This window comes from Sceloporus occidentalis, unplaced genomic scaffold, assembly GCF_023333645.1.
Source record: "Sceloporus occidentalis isolate IW3139 unplaced genomic scaffold, rSceOcc1.0.p SCAF_113, whole genome shotgun sequence".
NCBI classification, from domain to species: Eukaryota; Metazoa; Chordata; class Lepidosauria; order Squamata; family Phrynosomatidae; genus Sceloporus; species Sceloporus occidentalis.
Genome location: NW_028317093.1, coordinates 3207659 through 3229805, shown reverse-complemented (window position 1 = coordinate 3229805; position 22147 = coordinate 3207659). Strand labels below are relative to the sequence as shown.

At 34.9% G+C, this 22147-nt stretch overlaps 1 protein-coding gene across 1 annotated transcript in view; it reads left to right on the top strand.

The window, feature by feature from the left end:
* The first annotated feature begins 5202 nt into the window (after positions 1 to 5202).
* Positions 5203 to 22147, top strand: part of LOC149282554 (homeobox protein MOX-2) — a 36006-nt gene continuing 19061 nt past the window's right edge. Inside the window, exon 1 of the mRNA XM_089498128.1 lies at positions 5203 to 5707. Within this exon, the coding sequence (XP_089354254.1) occupies positions 5203 to 5707 (505 nt within the window). The remainder of the gene's footprint in view (positions 5708 to 22147) is intronic.

Here is a 22147-nt window from a genome sequence, read left to right as displayed (position 1 = left end):
TGTTACGGCAGAGAAACCCAGCCAAAAACTGTTTAGCTGTATCTCCTGATTACGGAGATACCCCACATTCTTAGTTTTTTTTTCTTTCTAGAGGGCCATATCCATCCTTTACATATAGTACCGTATAGGGTAATATTTTTTATACTTATGGCTTAACGGGTTTGGGGGGTTGTGAACGGGGGCAGGAGGGTTATACTTTTTAGATGTTGTGTTAGGGCAACGGGATGTAAGGGTTTTTTCTTTTTCTTCTTATTATTTTAATAATTTTATTTTTTGTATTTTACAAAAGTATCAGTGCAGTATGGTTAGAGGTCCTCTTAGGGACCTCTTGAACATGTTATTAATGCCATTGATGTCACAATGACATCACTTAGCTCACTTTATTTTTTTTATTATTATTATTTATTCTATTATTTTAGTGATTTTTTAAAAAAAATAATTAAATCACTAACATTTTTTTTCTTCTTCTTTTTTGCTGATTTGTCTTTCATGGTTTCTCACTCTCCTCCCTGCGAGCCCCCTGCATAGAGATCACAGTATGTGTGTGTGATCAGTGCCTTGTTGGAGCAATCAGATATCCCAGCAGGGTCAAGACCAGGGGTGTCCAACCTGCGGCCCTCCAGCTGCTGCAGGACTACATCTCCCATAATGCTCTTTCAGCTAAGGGCCTGGCAGAGGAGTATGGGAAATGCCATCGATGCTGACATGGGGGAGTCCAGGGTGTCAAAGGCTGTCCAGGCCTGATCTCCCATGTAGAGGCAGGGATGTGTCCCTGCCACTACAAGAAAGGCAGGACGTACCGGTGCGTCCATATGTGTTTCTTTAGATGCGTTTTATGGATGTACCGGTATGTCTTTAGGGGACTGAAGGGATTAAAGAAACAAATAACAGGGATACACAGTGTATCTTATAATTTGAAAAGTTTGGGACCCCTCTTCATCATTTGTCACCACCCCACCAAAACACCCTAAAGCAAGGTAAGCAGTGGAAAAAATATGGCAATCACAAAATGGTCCCAAAGACTAGAAGCACGTATTTTCTCGATTATAAGATGACCCTGATTATAAGGTGACCCCCAAAACTTGAATATTAATTTAGGAAAAAAGAAAAGTTATGCACATCTGCTGCCAGGCTTGCCACTTTACCCCCTTGATATGCCACTCTGCCCCCCTGATATGCCACTCTCCCGCAGACTGGTGGACGTCTGCATGATGGGCATAGACAACCTCAGCTGCTGTCTGGCACTTCCACCATGGCTTCTATGATGGAGCACCGGAAGGTCATGTCACGCTGGTGCTCCGTCATAGAAGTCCATAAGTGCTGGGCAGAAGCGAAGGTTGTCTGCGCGCATCGTGCAGATGTCCATCGTCTGCCAGAGAGGAGGAGCAAGGTCCCCTGCAGCGCTGCAGTCAGACCTCTATTTGAGGTCAGATTATAAAACGACCTTGAATATAAGACAAGCATTTGCCCTGGAAAAAACTTGTCTTATATTTGAGCATGTGCGGTATCTAATTTACCCACTACTGAGATTAAATACCGTTCAAGGTATATTTAAAGAATTGTTGATGTAACACAGCTTGCAACCCAAAAGAGTTAGAAAGAATCACCAATAAATCACTTAATTTTATAAATAACACCACCCAGTAGATTCTATTGCCAGTGGGAAAAAAAACCCAGGTGCAGAATACAATACAAATATAATTCTACAGAATATATCTAAGTAGAAAAAAATAAAATATAAACAGTATAAAAATAGAATCTAGAATGAAGGGCATACATCGAGGAGGAAATGATCTAGGAAAATAGGGCATGATGGAATTGAGAGTAAACAGCGGGTAAATGTGGATTATTTTTTACTGCTTCATATAGCAGTACAATGTACAATGGGTAAACAGAACACAAGTCATATATAACATAACAATTTGACTTACAGAAACGACAGGTGAGAAGAGCCCTATTCAAACAAGCTTATGAATGGAACAAAGGACAAGTTGTGAAACAGAAAAAAGAGATGGCATTTGTAAAGCAGGTTACAATAGATAGTGCAGTTAGAGAAATTGGGTGGTTTTGATGAGAATATGAGGGTGAGAGAAAAGGCTCAAGAAAAGGCAGAAAGAGGAGTTGATCAAGTATAACATGCTACAATAGGCAGAAAGAAGGGCAATTGACTTTGCATGGTATGTATAAGAAATGGAGCAAGGAGAATTATTGAAATCATTCTGAAATTATCAATTTCAAAAATACTTAATTTGTTTCCTTACGTGATAGTATTTTAGATAAAATAGGGATTCACTCCTTAACAAAGTATAGTAAGGCTGCCATTTTATTCTCCCCTTGCAGGATTAATGACATACAACAACAATTGTTTATGAAACTTTTTAGTTTTCTATGGAAATAACCTATTTGCGCCTGCTTCTGCATCATATAACAGTTAGACCAAACAAGAATTATTATGAATGAAGCAACATGTTATATGATTACATAAATATTTTTAGGATGTATCTACTGACATTGCTAATACAAGTGATAAACTGAAGCATATCATGAGAAAGTCATGTATAACAAATCAGGCATACGGAAAGTATATATAAAAAAAGAATCTTTGCCAAGCAAAAAGCAATGTGTCACAATATAATACTTAAGATAAAATGGTTAAAAAGTAATACATGCTTTTATAGGATTTCTTACAACTTACAACACTCTGCATGTTTGTTACAAACTGTTGTAGTGCTGTTCCCATCCTTTGTGTGGAGTCATTGCTGAAGATTATAAAAGTTATATTACAGCAGCAAAAGGACGTTTTCCAAAAGGCCTATTACAAATATAATATAACTCTAGTCTAATAATTATGCACAAAAGACATTTTAAAGTGGCAGTTAAGCCCTTTTTGTTTAAGGGATCCATGAAATAAACTCTTCTTGCTTTACGGATCCCTGTCTATAAGCGAAATAAGTGGTGCCTCACTTAGAAACACGACTTGTTTAACTTTCTGATGACTGTTTCCAGTCTTCCATTGCGTCAGGTCTCTGTGTCTGGGAGAAGAGGTACTTGCGGGGAGATCTAGCTAGTGCCTTTGCAGAGAGTTTCACAGTAAAGCACTCTGCAGGGCATAGGGGTCTGAGGACATATATGTATTTACGTGACTACCAAGCTCGGACCGGCCATCTGGCACACCCAGTGTGCTACTAGCCGAAAGAGTGCCATACTCCTTCGATGTATGCCTCTCCAATGTAGCAGTGTGGGGCCAGTGGTTGGATATCCCCGGTCACATGTAATTCAAGTATAAAAACATAGTGTGCACCCACGCACATCAGGTGATTGCCGGCCGTCCCGTCATCCCCAGTAAAGCCCTGGTGACTACTCCTTTGATACTTTACACAAACACCATGCTGTTTTAATATGCAACAATTCAAATAGAATCCATCAGGAACTTACAACCTAGTTTAGAAAGAAAGAAATCCACAAACGATATAAGAGTATCATAAGGTTTGTACGAACACAGCACTGGAGATAAAATAGTCTAAAAATTGCACACAGAAGTGTAGGATGTGTCCCTGTGTATCCAGCAGGAGCCCTCCCTCCCCGATACCATATAATGTCGTCCAGGGGAGGGTGGTTGTTATTATAAGGCACCGGTCCGGACATTTGCCCCATTTACCTGGTTTATAGTTATATTTATATTAGAGAGTAAATATTTTAATACAACATTATTAATCTTTTTTTTTTACACATCTTGTTTTGAAAAACGTTTTAAAAACATTTCACAAAATGTATTATCAATTGTCTAATATTGTAGTACATTTCTGTATTTTCTTCATTAAAATAGTTAATAACAATTAAACCTTAGATAACAATAATGTCCCGAGCAGTGCTTCACTAACACCAGCTTGTTTGGTTTTAAAACAGAAAAGCACAGAAGAGTCAACATCCTGTCTTCTTATATGGTTGTTCTACTCACTCCTCAGGCACTTGATGGGTTAACACATAATTAAGGATTAAGGACACGTAGTGCCAAGTTTGTTTCCAGAAAATTTCCTGCCTTAATAAGTAAGAACAGTAGGTTAGGGAAGTATTATATGTTCTTGTAGATCCAAAGAAATGGCGAAGCAATATAATCTCTTTTTGATCGTATTAATCTACACATTTTATGTGTTTTATCATACAGATTATAACATATAGTATTGTTTTAATGAAAAAAAAAAAAGTGTTGCTGTTAATATGAAGCTAAAATTCATATTTATATTTAGTGTCAAATATCTAATAATAAAACAGTTATTATATTTGATAGTTTAATAGGAGACCCAACAGCTCAGTGCCGATGTGATCCAACAAACTTATAGTGTCTATATGGTATAAGGCATATTAATGGTATAAGGTCTCGCTAATAGCACGGCGTGAATATGATTGCTTTTGGACTTTCATCTCATAATAATAATAATTAGAAGCGGTGTTTGTCTTGCAAGCAGCAGTCTTTAATTTGCCACCTTATCAGATTGCTCATATCAGAGCCTCTAGGCAACGGCTCTCATCTGGCTAAATCTGTGTTTATAAAAACATTAACCCCGGACTAACTGTGTTTACATAAACCGCATAGGCCACATAAACAAGTTATATAGAGCGCTGCTTTGAATTATTTTTACTGTGTGTGATATCTCAAATTGTCGCCTTTCTAAGAAGTTGAACTTGGGCAGTTTGTCATAGAACAAGGTAACAGAAAAAAAACAGCTCGGTCTCTGTCCCAGTGTTTAAAATCTGTTTTTAATGGTCGTATCTCTTTTGAGATTTATAAGGACAATGCAATGATGCAGTTGCGAATTGGAAGGATCTGTGACTGCAAAAAGTTTGGGAGAGAGTTTGTGGTCAGTACTGTGTTGCTAAGCCGGCCCCCTGCTCACATTACACACTATTTATATCCTCTCTTAGCTGTTTCCCCCTTAAAGCAGTTCCTTGGGACCACCTTCTGTTGGCTTTAACCTCTCCTACTCTTGACATCTGAGTAGCTCTGAGAAAGCTCATCTTGGTCAGAGTACGCTGCTTAAGCAAAGGAGACTGGCCACCAGGCTGAAGACCTGGATTATCTGATCTGTACTGAAAGTGTGCCGTTACTGTTTGGGAAAAATATCATTTTACAGTGAAAAGTGACAGCCTTGTGGAGTTTAATCCTTGCTAACTCTCCTGTCTGCAACTTGAAACTTGCATGCCATGGAACACACACTCTTTGGCTGCCTGCGCAGCCCTCATGCCACCTCGCAAGGATTGCACCACTTTACCCAATCTTCAATTGCCCTGCATGGAAGATCCGACCATATGTCCTATCCTGACTTGTCTTCTTCTTCTCCCTCGTGCATAATTGCTGGCTATCCAAATGAGGAGGGCATGTTTGGGAACCAGCATCACAGAGGGCACCACCATCACCATCATCACCACCACCATCACCAACAACAGCACCACCAAAATTTGCAATCTAATTGGCACATTCCTCAGATGTCCTCTTCTCCTGCCTCCGCTAGACACAGTCTTTGCTTACAGCAGGAATCCGGACCTCCAGACCTAGGAAACAGCCCACCTATTTTATGTTCAAACACCTCTAGCCTGGGCACTAACAACTCTCCTGGTGCAGCGTGTGTGACAGGGGACTATGGAAGGCAGACCCTCTCCCCTGCAGACACAGAGAAGCGAAGTGGGAAAAGAAAAAGTGACAGTTCAGGTAAGAGTGAGCTGCAGCACATTCTAAAAAGCTTTCCGCACTTGCACAGTACATGTTAGGCTGTGATAACTTCCAGTAGACTAGCATGTCATTCGAGCAACCTCTGCACGGTTCTCTTTTTCAGATGCAATCGCACACATGTGCTCTAAGCATAATACACTTTTGGTAGCAGTAGTTTGATGCTGGAGTGGAAAAGAACAAACTTTCACAGCATATAGGTTACATAAACCTGCTAGGGCATGATTTCCATTTCACACTGGCACACAGCTTGTTAACGGATCGATAAAACCGTTACACAGTACATGTTGAAGGGTTTTTGGCCACTAGATTGAGTCATTTTACAACACATGAAAATATTTTACGTTTTAGTTTTTAAATATTTGAAGTTCCGTAATGTACCATGTGCCCTGCAGTATATGTTGCATCTATATATTATGAAGATACTATGTGACATATGTTTCAGCTGTGCATGGGATACAAGTTCTAGATACGTCATTGATTAACGCACCTTACTTTAAATTAATTATACATATTCCCTACAACGTGTTTTAAAAGAACTTTCAGAATATATATATATATATATATATATATATGTAAAGTTACGCAAGACATTTTTTTGGGATGTCGAAATGTGATGTCCGTTTCCATGATCGCATTTCTAGTAAACTGGAAAAAAGTGGGGCTCATTATTAATAGCTTTGCCTACTTTTAACCCTGCTACTGCCTGAGGGGCCAAGAAATTTTTTTCTGGGTGCCGCAGGGCTTACCCTTTTAGCCCTGACAAGTACATTGACTTTTCTTAAAATCTGCTGGTTAAAATGAATATTCATTTACAGTTCCTGATTATCTCTTCAGTTACCTGCTTCATTCAGCTAGGTATTTACCATACTGGAACATTTTTCCTACTGCTCAAGTGCAGTGTACTACATATTAATATGTCATAAAGTATGTTAAATATGTCATAAACTGTTAGTAAAGCAGAGATACATTTCTAGATATAAAGTAACTGACATTTTTTCCATTCTACCCCAACAATATCTATCTTATTTATATTTCAGTGTCAGGGTCATCTAAGGATATCATTTAATTTCCAGAAAGTGCAGAAATTACAATGAACTCTCAGAAGATTAATGGTCTTTAACATTTTAATTGCCAAATGAGCTCACTAAATGCAGTCTGATAAACTTTAATCCTTATAGTCTTTGCTGGTTTACAAAATGTATGTATTACAAGAAAAGGAGTCTGATCTGCATTCTTGCACAGGTCTTAGAGAATAGCACAAAACCTGGGGAGATTGTGATTAAAGGTTCGAATCTTGTAACATCTCAATATATGCCATTCAATGTATTTCACACTACTCTGCAAATCAAGGGGTTAATTAAGCAAGCGAATGATGATGTAAGCTACGAACATCTGTGATGCTGAGAATCCCCCTTAAGTTTTAGCATATCTTGACCATTTGTCTTCAAGTGGAAATATGCTCTTGACGATTAGGGTAAATTGTCAGCCAACGACTTTGACAAGTCAATGACTCTAAAGCCACATACGCCAGATTTCCAAATGCTCGCTTTTGTTGCAATGTTTAAATATATGGTTACGGAGATACACAAACATGCAAAGCTATACATACCCCTTTCTACTGATTTTAATGCTTTGAAAGGCAGTTTGGCTAATTCATTAAGTTTAATCTGAATTAATAAATTGGTTATAAGTACTTCTTGGTTTTCAAAGAAACGTACTTATTCGATCGAGGGGTCCAAACCTGGCCACGGGGCCGAAAATACAACAGGTTTTCCAGGTCATACATACCACGTCAATAACTGTGGCAGTCTGTTAATTGTTTGATTACATACTTATTAGTGATTAGAGATTTGATTAGAGATAGATTAACTGAATAACGTGCAAAGCTTTTTTCACTTCCAAATGACTTGATGTTACCGTAGCCGACAGAAGCTGCCACATGGATCAGACTGTTGGATATAAAAGATTAAGCCGTCCTTAAAAGCCAAATCAGAATGGTCACCATTTTCAAAACTGTCAGCCTAACAACCCGAAAGGGAAGAATAATGAGGACCCGGGAGGTCGATTAACTACTCCTATGATAGGTCGGCCCTACTATTCTTTTCTTCTGTTTACTTCCATCATTGCTTATTTTGTACCAAGTTGGTTGTTTTTTTTTAATTATAATTAGATTTGCTGGTAGACCTATATAAAAAATAACTGATTATCAATCAGAGTGCAAAAGTTATGAAACTATCAATACAGGTGTCCCAACGTGCACATGAGCAATCAACCTAGTTAACCTCCTACTTTCTACAATCAGATAATTTAGATCAAATACACTGACTTATGACTAAAATAAATATAATACAATGAATATGAATATAATTGCTTCTGTAAAGTATAATTAATATATATATATATCATTTTTAAAGACAATTATATAAATTCTTACATAATATTGGTGCAATTATGAATATAAAATGAGGCAGATAGTTTATTATTTTATTATTTTCAAATGAAAAATAAAGATATTTAAAGGTTCTTGTGCTAGACGTATATATGTCCAACGTTAACTGGTAATGCTTTTTTTTTTTCCTACGTAGAAATAACTTCTACAGTTTATTACAGCTTGGACAATCGTAATAAAATGTTTATGGGAGTTAAAGTAATAGCAGAAACTTTGACACAGCTGTCAGATAGCATAGGTTGACACTGGATATATACTCTAATTAAGAGAGGACAGACAGAATGGAAAAACCTCTGTCTTACAATTTCCTTTGGGTTTATTAAAAAGCATTGCTGAAATTGTAATATAATCTGGTCCCTGTAGGGCATAAAAATACAATGATGCTACAAGTAGGTAATTATGAATTTGTGATATTCACCCTTGTCGTCAATTAAATATAATGGGTCCACTAATTTACTCAGACTCTCCTTGGAAATGATTATTAACCCAGAAAACACATGTGCAAGTTGTCTTAAAGAATGCCACGATGGTTATTTTGACCCACTCACCTAGGATTCTAAAATATTCAGTACTGTTAGTCGGGCAGGTTTATTTGCCCCCTCGCATAGAAAGTAATCTGGATAAGCCTGATTAGATTTTATAGTCTTTTTTAAAAAGAATACGATTTCAAATGGATATTTCTTAACAAATAAATTGCTATCAACCCCATAGCTATATTAATTGGCACATACACAATGGTCCGTCAAATAAAAAAGTACGTACATGTATATTATCTACCGAGACTACGTCTCTGGAAGAACCTTTTTCTTTTTTAGTATAACTTTTACACAATAAAGAGTAGATTTTTGTTACCCAACACAATAAATATGCTCTTGACTAATATGTACTAATTCTTTTTTTCTGACTGTAAATGTTTTTTTTTTCATATTTAAGAATGTAAATATAGCGAAGACCTTACTACTAAACTCGTACGCCAAAAAGCTGAACATAGAATTTTCAGCTTTTCATTCATCATACAGAAATGAAGTGCAGAAGAAACAACTAAAAGTACAACTTAGCTACAGAATAAGAAGGGTTTACTTTAGTTTAAGTTGCCTATGTATTGAGGAACGTTATCATATATGATATCATAGATCATATTTAATGTTAGGATGATTAGTTCATATAGCGCAGGCGTACTTTATGCGGTGTGATCTTAAATATAATAGCATGTTAATGTGAATTTCCTCAAAATGCTTGTACCTAAATCTATTGAAAATTACTCCAAATATACATATAGATGTTCCATAATGTACATATATGTTAGCATACAAACTCAAATACCCTAGGATCTGAGCACATGTCATGCTTAATAGCTTTTCCAATCAAGTTACTAACATGGGCAGGGTTACTAAGGTATACCAAACTTTTAACTGATATTTTTTTCTAATGACTAAAATACTTTTTTAAAAGATTGCAGCCTTTACACATTGTCCACTTAAAATAATTGAGCCCATTCCAAAAAGTAATTTTGGTGAATTTATTTCTCTTAGTTTGTTAATATGCAATTTTAATATTTGATATCTGTATAATACTATGGGTGGGTTTTGATTTACTTTATTGGTTAGTCAAATTGAGTCTTGAGTTCTGCATTTTATAAATGTTGCCAACAAAAATTAATGATAATTACATGCACTGTAATTATAAAAGTTTTTTTCTTATTTTATTACTAGAAAGCATCACTAGTGTCAGTATTACATTTTTTATGGGTATGAAAACGTGCATTTGTTGTTAACACATTAACATGGGTTGTCATTGGCAACATAACAGTCTTATTTCAGAAAATATTTGGAAATCGATTTTGTAGCAGTTAAACAATACGTTTTGATGCAATATTTTACATGTGAATGTATGATCATTATTTTTAACAAAACATAATATTCTTTTTCGTAAATGAGATTAAATTAGTCCTAAATAATCTATTGGTAATAAAATATTAGCAGCCTCAATTGCTGCTAAGACAAACACACACATACAGGTAAATAGGTAAGTTACCATAAACAAAATATAATTGCTTAATTAGTGCTTCAGCTTTTACAGAACCACAATAATAATGATTTTTTTCTTGCATAAACTATTTATAACTGTTCGATACTTTTAAGAGTTGCCACTTTAAAAAAAATTCCTTGCTAGAAACCGCAGATGATATACTGTAAATATAACACAGATTTCCTGATGCTATATGTTTTGTATATACAAATATATATATATAAATATAACATTTCACGGCTTCTGAAGCCCGCAGATTTTATCACATAGATAATTAGACATAATGAGTAATGAGATTCTAAAGCAAGCAATGTTCTAAAGCAAGCACTTCAAAGGAAGGATCTTTACAGCTAGACATTTGTCTTTTTTTTCTGTTTTATTAGCATTGTAGTAATTGTCGTTTTTTCACGCCAGCTCTATACAACAACACAGAGGGTTAGGTATTTATACCTAATCAGTAAAAATAACATTACCATTTGTGACTTCAAGCCTTTATAAACAGCATTTCCTGAACAAAAAAAATACGAGGCAGAATAAACTTCTTATTAAGTTGGACATTTGTACTCGATGATTTAAGCATTGGGAATTCATGATGTTATGCAAATATTTTCAGACAACAAGCATCTGGGAAAAGGCTGAGTACCTACAGTTACCAAATAAGACACAAAAATGAGTTAGGGGAGCTTGTGAACTACGTCTGTGGGCATAGTCCGTGTTTGTTTTTTTAAAAAAAGCACAAAACTGGAAAATGGTAATTGAAACACAACTAATGCTATTAACAAGAATGTGCTTTCTTCATACTTTGAATTGTTTCACGGCAATAGAAGAACAAACATCAATCCATTTAATCAACTAATCACTCAATTATAATTATAGCTCCCCTGGGGTAATTCTGCAAATGTAAAGTGTGCTGAGAAAGACAGAAATTGTGCAAGTGTTTGCCTGTCCGTACACTCAGTTGTGGCGCGTCAATTACTTATTGCTGCATATTCAGACCCAAGTAAGGATGCGGCTGGATGAATTGGATTGTTTGAAATATTATTTTATACTTTTAATTGCGTAATCTATGACTTAAAAAAAAAATCCAAAAACATTCCCCCCTTTGATTTACACCCCAGACACAAATAAATACTTTGCAAAAGCTTTTTTTTCCTCTAAACTTAAAAGTGCTGATTCTTTGGCAATTGCCAGGTGTGTTTTATATCTCAAGAAGTATGATAAATAATGGTGGATATTTGTTTTGATTGGTAGTTTGGGGTACGAGGAAATTATCGACAGTACAAAGTAAGCTATTTGGCAAAGTTATGGTTCATGATCGATAATTATTGTAAAAAGCTAAAACTTCAACTCAATCCTGGCCCTTAGAAAATAACCCAAACCGTATTGTATTCACAGATATTTACGTAAAATGATATTGAGATACATTTAGTGAAGGTATTAGCCATGTCAAAAACAGTGACAGTAGTTCGGTGTACAAACAGACTATAGTTTTCAGAATAAAAATGATAATAAACTGTAGTGCCTGATCACTAACACTACCAACAACACCAACAACATAAATTGATAGGGTGTGAAATCTGTCAAAGAAAACTACCTTCGAATTTTACGGCTTGTACTTTGAATGCCAAAGAGGTGTGCCCATATTGCTTTGTAAAGTCTTGTGTTCCCATCTGGCGCTCAGAAGGGGGTGTCTACTTCACAGCATGAGGCAGATTTACTAAGAGGTGAATAGTTGGAGGGGGGAAATTCCAATGTTATTCCATGCAACCCCCTGTTCAAGATGGTATACAGACTCCTTAGAATAACATACATGTTTGAAACATAACTTTCACTCTCCACCTTTTCATTACTTAGGGAATGTGTCCCTAATTCTATTTGACATTAAGTTATTTAACTTGCACATTTACTGCCATTATCCTTTTTGTCAACCAAAAGTTGGTTCGTTGCTGATGCTGGCATTAATGTTATTGATAACAAGAATAAATAGTGAGAGGCACTAGGACACATCTGATATGTACTAGGACACATACTATGTGTGTATATTTTAGTTTGTCGAGATTGGAATTTATCATGCTGGCGTTACTGAAAAGATACAAAAGGTAAAACACTATATCTTCAGAAATTTACCTAAATGACCCATCACCTAGATCGGGTGGCAGAACTATCCTAGCTCCGTAGACCAAGCACTGCTTTTGGATCCCTTCCCTGTAACTAATAGCATTAAGAAGTACTCTGGCTTAATCCTCTTCACCTTAAGTAAAAACACAAGGTCTTAAACGTCAGTTTCTTGCACCTGCTGGAAATTCACCCCAGTTGCTGTCACAACATTAATTTGAGGCTCTTATTCTTTCTCAACCGTTATTTGGAAAAGAAAAGCTTGTCGTCTTTTTTAGCATTAGAAAAGATGCACATGTAATTAAATTCTTCGCAAAGATCCGCAATCAGAATACTTGCATCTGTTCAGAAAATTCACATACCTACCACACATGCCAATTAACAACTTGTTGTTCTAGTAAGTAACACACAAGAGTTTTTAACACACAGGCCTGTTTTGTATATGTGTGTCATTGAGATTGACACATACCTTTATAATGTTCATTTGTCCATGTTTGCTTATACACTTTGTAGCACTAGAGTTACATAATAAAGATAGTGGCGCTGAATGATCCTGGCTGTATATCGGAAACTGGGTTTGTGTTCTTTAACTGTACTTTTATAAAATCTGAGCAGTTTTTTTTTTATTCTTAGAAAAAATGCTCCTCGTTTTGTAACATCCGTCAGTTGGCAGTGTCAGTGGCATTGCCCGGTACCATGAAGTGTGTATTATGGGCTTTGAATGCATTCTTCCATAACGGCTGTTGGCACCCTAGCCTTCTAGGGAGATTATCATGATTACACATGGAAAGTGAGGTCTTTAATAAGAAAAAAAAATACAATTTGATAAAACACGAAATACAAATGCAATATTGGACACTGATTTTCCTATAATCCTTATACCAATTTCTCCAAAATATTAATAGCTATTTTACTATTAAAGTTCTCCAAAGTAATAGTGACTCACTGTCATGCAATGCTATTTACTAGCTTATAACTATTATTGCGGTAGCTTGTTTATAGGTTTATGGTAAGTCTAGCACTACAAAAGAATTCGAGCCAAAGCTTTAATGGACTTTGAATTTTAAGAGCTGCTTGAAACCATTTTAGACTGGATCTAGAGTCTGCCGTAGATGATTTCCTCTTTTTTGGCCAAAATGATAAATTATAAATTAGGACATTCATTTGGCTTAAGATACCTTTTGGATTCAGTTCCTAAAACTGTAATTTTGTCTTTTATTAGAGGAAATGAGCAGCCAGGAGTAAAACTTCTGGAAATGTTATGCATTTAATATATTTCTTTGAAGACTAAAAGAGAGCGATTTAATATCATAAATAGAAAATCCATATTGCGTTGTGAGATTGTGGGATTTGCTCCAGTGAATGCTTTTAGCAAAAGGTTAGGACAATTTTTTCAAAATGTGATCTGACCAAATGTGAAGACAATTACCGACTTGTTCTGTGTCTCTAAAACAGGGTATTAGCTTAACCTTTGCTGTAATAATGTTTGAAGATTTAGTAATGGCTCTAATTATGAAGTTCCTCAGTCAGCTGTCACACAATGTTTACCTATTTTTTGTCTAAAATGTGTTTGGTTGTGGTCTCTGATGTAAAATACAGTACCAGATATTGAGGTATATTGCGGTTTCATGTAAAGGTCAGAAATAAGAGGACGGAAGAATAAATTTGAGGTTAGAAAAAAAATATTCAGCCAACTGATTGAAACTTTAATAATATACTGGAGATGACTTAGAACGCAAGAAGACCATGTATAGAAAACCTCTATACTTACATTTCCCGGCTTGTTTAATAATTGATTTAAGTATATTATCTTAATAACCGGGTACATTATTTTTTACCAAAATTATCATTCTGAAAACTTAACTTTATTATAGTTTGATGTGTCCAAAATCCCCCAAATGGCAGATTTTTCTTTTTTGTATTTTTTTCCCTTACAGATTTAATATTTATTACATACAGATTTTCTTTATTAATGAAATTTATGGAGAAGGAATTATAAAAAAAAGTCCTTTGCATAAAAATGTAGGCCTGGCATTTGACAACCTTACCAAATAAATCAATAAACTGTTTCAGTGCTTGATTTCCAATGCATTCTCCATTTTTATTTGTGATACTGCAGAAAGTCTTGATGGGAAGGTATGTCTTTTTAGACATTTGCAACAGGGTTAATGTTCCTGTAGGAATAAGACAAATAGCAAATGATTTCGGTAAACTGGAAAAATGGTCAGAGCTGTGGCAATTGGCATTTAATGTGGATAAATGCAAAGTAATGCACCTGGGGCATAAAAACCCAAGGGCAGAGTGTAGAATATTTGATACCGTCCTAACCTCAACGTGTGAGGAAAGGGATTTAGGGGTAATTATTTCTGAGGATTTAAAGGTAGGCAGACAATGCAGTAGAGCAGCAGGTAATGCTAGCAGAATGCTTGGTTGTATAGCGAGAGGTATTAGCAGTAGAAAGAGGGAAGAGCTCATGCCGTTGTACAGATGGTAAGACCTCACTTGGAGTATTGTGTACAGTACTGGAGACCGTATCTCCAGAAGGATATAGAAATGTTGGAGAAAGTGCAGAGAAGGGCTACTAAAATGGTTCATGGATTACAGGATAAAATTTACCATGAAAGGTTAAAGGATCTTAAGAAATATAGTCTGGAAGAAAGACGTGACAGGGGGGATATGGCAGAAACATTTAATACATCAAGGGAATCAACACAATAAAGAGTGAGTATATTTAAAAAAAAGCAAAACTACCACAGCAAGTGGACATAGTCTTAAATTAAAAGGTTTGAAAGTAACATCAGTAAAAATTACTTTACTGTGAGGATAGTGGCTGTATAGGATAGCCTTCCAGCTAAAGTGCTGGAGGTCGATATAGTGAAGGAGTTTAACCATGCATAGAATATTTATAAGGCTATCTAGAGAAAAGTATTCAGAAATTGGGCAGACCAGACGGACCGAATGGTTCTTATCTGCTGACACATTCTATGTTTCTATATTAATACTTTAGTATTCACTTTTAGTAAAATGTTTAAAGCACAGTCATAAATTCTATTGACTCAAAACGTACTAATTATTTTTTAATTACTTTGCTTCTAACTTAATTCCTCCCTCTGCAAACTGAGCCAACAAGGAAAAGGAAATGTTTTATTTAATCAAACAACATCATCCTCCAAAAATGTGATGAAAGTAAAGCATTCTGACATTGTATAGGATCAAGGTTAGTTTTACTGTGGACCAGACCACATATTTGTATATCACTGGACATTTACAGTTTAATGGTCAAAGTAATACAAAAAAAACCTCTATGCACTCACTCATTTAGTACATCAGGTTTGTTTGTTTTTTAATATATTTATTAATATATATATATATAGATAGATATATATCTATATAGATATATATCTAATGTAAATGGGTGAAGCCGTATATATATATATTTTTTTTTATTTTTTATTTTTTTTAATTGATAAAATTATGGTATTTTATAATTATATCTGCATAAACTAAATATATGTACAGATATGTAGATACATAGTGAGATATATATATTTTTTATTATGTCCATATGCTTTTATTTCATGTTTGTTTTATGAATATAGATGATACAACTTTAATAAATGAACCCGAATGCTGAAGTTATTGGGTACTAACAGCTTGTGAGCTGCTACGTATTAGTTCGGTGGACTTCAGTGCCTAAAACTACTACTTACTCTCATCAGTTTTGGAAAATCTACTTAACTCTGTATGCTGAGACGTTTTACAAAGAGCTCACACAATCTATTAGTACTGCATAGGGTCCAACAGTGCTTTTTGTCTTAGTTGTTCATTGTTAATCCCCGTGCGCCCCTTCAGTTGACTTAGAAATATGAACAAACCTGTTTGGGTTTCTATAAAGCTAATAAATATATATTTAAAGTGCATTTGCACTAGTGTATCAAACATTATAACATACATTATAACATAAAACTGTGTATTGCGCCAATATATACACAAAGGCCAATAATTTATTTTAAAAAGGATAGAGTAAGTTATTGAATGTTTTGTTTTATTTTTGAATTCTGCATTAGTTAGAATTAAATTTCTCATGCAAATGAACCATTTTTAGAAGTGGTTTACATTTTTTAAATTCATATACAAAACTTTGGTGCTACCGACGGACTTGGAACGGGTAGTTTTTTTTCCTCTTCTTTTAGTTTTAACTATGTTGTATACATTTATAAGCTTACGATTCTAATTAATGATGTATTGCGGCAAAGACACATTTGCTAAATAAGTAAAAGAACTAAAATCTATGAACATAATTATATATTTGCATTTTCTATTTTCATGTCAACACCAAAGCACAACTTAAGGCTAACAAACTCAAAACTACGTATTTTTCATCAAACCTTTTAACAATCTAATCGATTATTTCCTCATTGTAAAACTGTTGGGATTTTCTCTACAGTACTGCCGACATTTGTAAAAACACTTCGAAGCTTGCACAGAAGCAACAGTTCTTTATTCGAGGATATAACTAACAATAATTACAAGTATATGATTTTTTGAGTATTTACTACAAATTTTAAGGACAAATCAAGAGTTGTGGATGCAGAATGTGCACAGTGACAAACACACTAAACCGAAGTCTCGACCCCAAAACTATAAAGGCATGCCATTTTATGCAAGTTGGTTAAAATATTATTTGGAAATCTCTCACACTACCAAGACAAACACGGTTAATCATGGCTAATGATAGATTGTCTTTTATTCAGCAGCTACAGCAATTCCACCCTTTCATTTTTGGTTCTGCGGTGATATTTTTGGGGGGCTGGGGAGCAGTGTTTGTTGCTTCAATGGTTCAATGAAAGTCCAAATTCTCAGGAATATATAAAAACTTTATGAAACAAGCAGCCCACAAGGGGTTTTTTTTCCCCAGAGGCCTAATATCACATTTAATGTCAATTAAACTGTTTAATAACCTATGAACTAACTGCATTTATTGCTTTATGATACTATTTCAAATAAAAAAATTGCTTGGGGTTTTCTGGTAAAATATTTTTTTTCTGTCCGGTTACATGGTTATGTTGAGTAGAGTAGGTTGCTTGGAATAGGTTGACAACAAAAGTGGTGCCACCTACACATTCAGCAAAGAAACCCGAGGTCTGCAGCCAGGTGGGTCACTCGTGAGGCAACCCAACATAGATCATATGAATGATCTACAGGAAAGGACATTTAATTTGTTATAAATCCTGCTTTTTGATAATAAGAATGCTTCTTATTTGAGGAATTGAGATCATGATCTCATCATATATTTTTCTACAGTTTTTTATATACAGCGTAAGAGAATACCCGGTATGAGGATCTAGAACAATTACTGTTTCTAGAGAAGCCTCTATACCTTATAACTGTTTGCTTCCTTTGACATTAGTGAAGTTTGGGCATTATTTCTAGGAACTAGTGTTACCAAGTAGCCTTCTTATCCCTCATTTTTTGCTAACAAACTATGTTGTCAGTAGCCAGATAATCTCACCACCTTCATTGGAGGAATTAGGAATTCAGAGGCTCATCAGGCAGCTATTATTCTTCTAGAAATTGCATTAGCTTTGGGGATGTTTGTATTAATGTTAGTGCTGTGCTGGGCTTATAGCTCAGAAAGTAATTAATACTATAATCCATTCATTCTTACTTGAATTGGATGCCAGGACATGTAGTCTGGAAACTGTAATTTTGCTTGTATTGTCACATTTTTACTTTATTTGAAAGGTTATTATTTATTTTTATGTCTTGAAACAACACATAAAAAAGCTTACTAAAGATTAAATAATAAAGTAAAACAAAAATGTATACCAAGGACAAGCATGCAATGATAGTTGTATAAATTACATAATCAGATTCGCTTGAGTTTTGTTAAGGTAGTATTTATTAGGCTGGATGAAATAGCTATGCTAATTGATATAAAGCAATTATCACTCACAAAAATATCTAATGCCACTATGAGTTATATATAGAAAGTATTCAGAGGTTGGGGAAACTAGATGGGCTGGATGGTTCTTATCTGCCGTTACTTTCTATGTTTCTAAACATTCATATGCTATTCTGCCTGACTGAATTTTGAATGTTTCAAACTATTTCAAGCTTAGTGATGTCACAAATTCATACGCAAATTACTGCACCTAAAGTGCTACTCGACAACCCACACCTTTTTCTCACTGTCCTCATGACACTGCCATAAATCATAATCTTAAAGAGTCTTAAGACTCATGAAGACCAGGTACAGAAATGTGAATTCATTTTATATTTCATGTGCTATTTTTTTCCAGAAGACAACCAATACTTCCTCATTTCCTGTTGTGTCTTAAAACAGTCCTCTCTTGACAAAGTGCTCAGGAAGTGATTAGTGCAAAGACATATGACTTCCCCTAGTCTGTTACAAAAACAGCACACTCCATCTTAAGTATATTATAGTTCTGTCATGGTATGGAAAATATTACAGCAAAATTTACACATGTAACAAAATGTTCATTCATTTAAGAGCAATTTGAATTCGGGATATAGTTTTCCTGGAAAATGGAAGCTGGAAAGGACGTGGTCTTTGAGAAATATCAGTGCTAAAGATTATCCCATGGGAGGGTTCCTGTCCCATCATAGCTGTTGCAATGTACTAAACTTATGCTTTAGATTCTCACACTGGACCTAAGACCTCATCCAAGTGTTTAAAGATGTCAAATCAACTCTATGGAGAATAAGCCGCCATTAGTAACACTTAAATTACCAATTTACAGAACGCATCATTTTTAATCTATGAAAATCTACAAAAAGCTACAACCAAAATATAGAATATACTGTATAATGTGGTGTGTGGTATAGATGTGGAATTAAGGAATGGTTTAATTATAAATTCATACATTCAATCAACGTCAGTACTGCAAGTTGTTTGAATATGGCAATACTTATTGATACTACAACACCGGAATAAAAAACTGTATTCTTAGGTTGATATTAAAATCTACTGCTACTACACTTCATTTATAGAACGCCAAGAGATTCAATAACAATACAAAGGGCAGAATGGAGATTTAACAATAACATTCAAATTAACAATATAATTTTAAAGATACAATACAATACAGTTTAAAGATACAATACACTTTTTAAATATGAGTCCTTTAAGCATCGATCAATAAGATTCAATTGCAGTGAATACTGCCTTGCTTAGTATCACTAACAATCGATGCAGTCCTTTACATCCCATAAGGTACTGTATACCCAAATCAACAGAGACAAATTAGGAAATTGTTTCCCCCAATATATTTGCTAAGGTATTTTTTTAATCAAATACAGTGCCAAGATTTCTTGAAATTAAGCAGGAACATTACTAGCGCCAGCATTTGTGTGTAAAGGTCTACAGAATAACACATTTTCAGTTTTGTTTAATACCATGAAAAGTAACAGCTTTTAAAATATTGTGCTATAGTTCCCTTTCAAAGCAATTATTCTCTTTATCTATCTTAAAATACAATATTTTTGACAAGTGTATATATGCTTTATGTATATGTTATAGCACTGCTTCTTAGCCCAAACCTACTAGCTACTAAATCCTAATCATACTGCCTTGTGGAAAGCAACAGAATTTCTCAGTCTGAATGGGACGATTGATTAAGAAGAAAGGAGTCCACAAGGGACTTCATTAGCATAAGCAAGACTTCATTAGCATAAGCGTCTTACGTTTGTAGGACAAGCATCAGCTCAATGTAGTGGATATCACCCAAAAATCACATGGATGTCTATAATAACATGTTTAGTTTAACAATCTGAAACAAAGCTCAATTTCCTTGAATGCTACACTACACCAATGTAATGTCCAAAAAAAATATTTTTCCCTGGGACTTTCCCTTAAAATGACTTTCCATATTTACATTTGTGCAACTTGCAAAAATAATTTTAGATTTTATTATGTACGAATTTGTCATCCACAGGGTAGATTTTTCTAATTAGCATACGTAATCTTAGATTGGTGTTTACAGCTCATTGTAAATCATCATTTGGCTAACACCTCTATTATTTGGCAGAGAATATGTTGTAGTTTTTGGAAAAATGTGTTAGCAATTCATCCACAAACCAAGACCAATACAAATGTATTGCTTTGTTCCTAGTATCATTATTTTGATGTTAATTCAAGACGGTTTTGAGTAAATAGACTAAAATAAGTAATTTTCCCATTCTATCTCTGTTTACACACTGTCTGTGCCTATAGTTAAGAGTATTCCATATAAAAGTAAATGCCAATTTTTTTATTTTTTTTTTACATATTCTTGAACAGACAAATCTGCTTTTTGTATAAAGGAACCTTATCTAAAATGAGACATAAAGTTTCACTTGTGCTGAAGAATGCATTGAGGCAGCAAATGGATCTCGTGGCAATCTGCTGCCACGTCTTAGGTTGATATGGCTTATTCTAAGGCCAACACTATCACAAATGAACACTTTATCACAGGTGGTCATACCAGCAGGTGGCTAGGCGTAGGGCAGCAGTCACCCTAGAAAATGTCCCCAATGTATTGAAGCTCAACAATGTGTGGGAGACCAGCACAACAATGTTCATGCTATGTGCATATGTGGGGCACCAAAGGGGCTTCTTGCTGTTTTGGCAAGGATCTGCCCTGCACCTAATACTCAATAAACTAAGCAGTGTCTCCAGAAACAGGAGGCTAGGTATTTACAGGTATATATTGGGCTTTAGGCATGCACACACACATACAGTATATATATATATATATATATATATATATATATATGAATTTTGTATAGCAAAAATATACTGTATATAGTATTGTATAAATGTATATGTAGAAGAAAATAAAAAAACATGCCTGCATCTGTGCTAGTATAACAAGTGTTTTAATAAAGTGTCTTATATATAAAACAGAACATTAGTCACAGGATTGTAAATATAATACTTGGCAGAAGGTTTTGAACCTGAAACAGCAGGAATAAAATGTCTGCCCCAGATGCAGAGATTGATAAATTCCATTCTTGTATGTGGATCTGGTAATTACAGCACAACATCCACAATAATAAGGCCTTGCTGCTCTGTTATTTTACGGGGATGTTTTTATTTGAGACACTGCCGTGCCAATAACCCCCGCCAATAACCCCCGTCTTATTTAACTTGATTACTTTGCTTCAAGCGATTACAATGCAACAACCCGCAAAGGGTTAAAGCAAGAATAAATACAAATTCAGTGACTTATATAAAAAGTATTTTGTGGGGAAAGGAATTTGCTTTATTAGAATGGCTGACAAAAAAGTGGAAGAACCTGCATATAATTATTTCAAGGTATTATTTTTCTATAATTTATATTATATATAATAAATATTATAGAACTGCCGTACAGTAAGCAATTGACTCCTTTAGGTGAGTTTTTACTCTCTTTACTCTCCTTCTTTACAAACAAGGAATATCTTGGTAAACTTTTTATTTAAACTTAAAAGACAAACTTAAAAGCTATAACCATCAAATAGTAATGGATGCATTTTGCTTTTGTGACATCATTTTATTGTTAATATAAAAGTATTATTGAAACGTAAATGACTGCATGGGGCCAACTATGTCAAACTGTAATTTGGACATTTAACAGATGTCAGCAATATGCTCCAAGGGTATTTATTATTCTGCTGACAGCTAGCGATCCATTCAACAAATGACCTCATATGCCCTCTTGATGTCCACTCTGTGCAGAACACAGGAGCCTGCGTAAAGCCTCACTCTTCTTCTTCTTCTAGGTACTAAATAGCTAGGATATACATGTTATCAATGCTCCATTCTAGAATCATTATTCTAATCT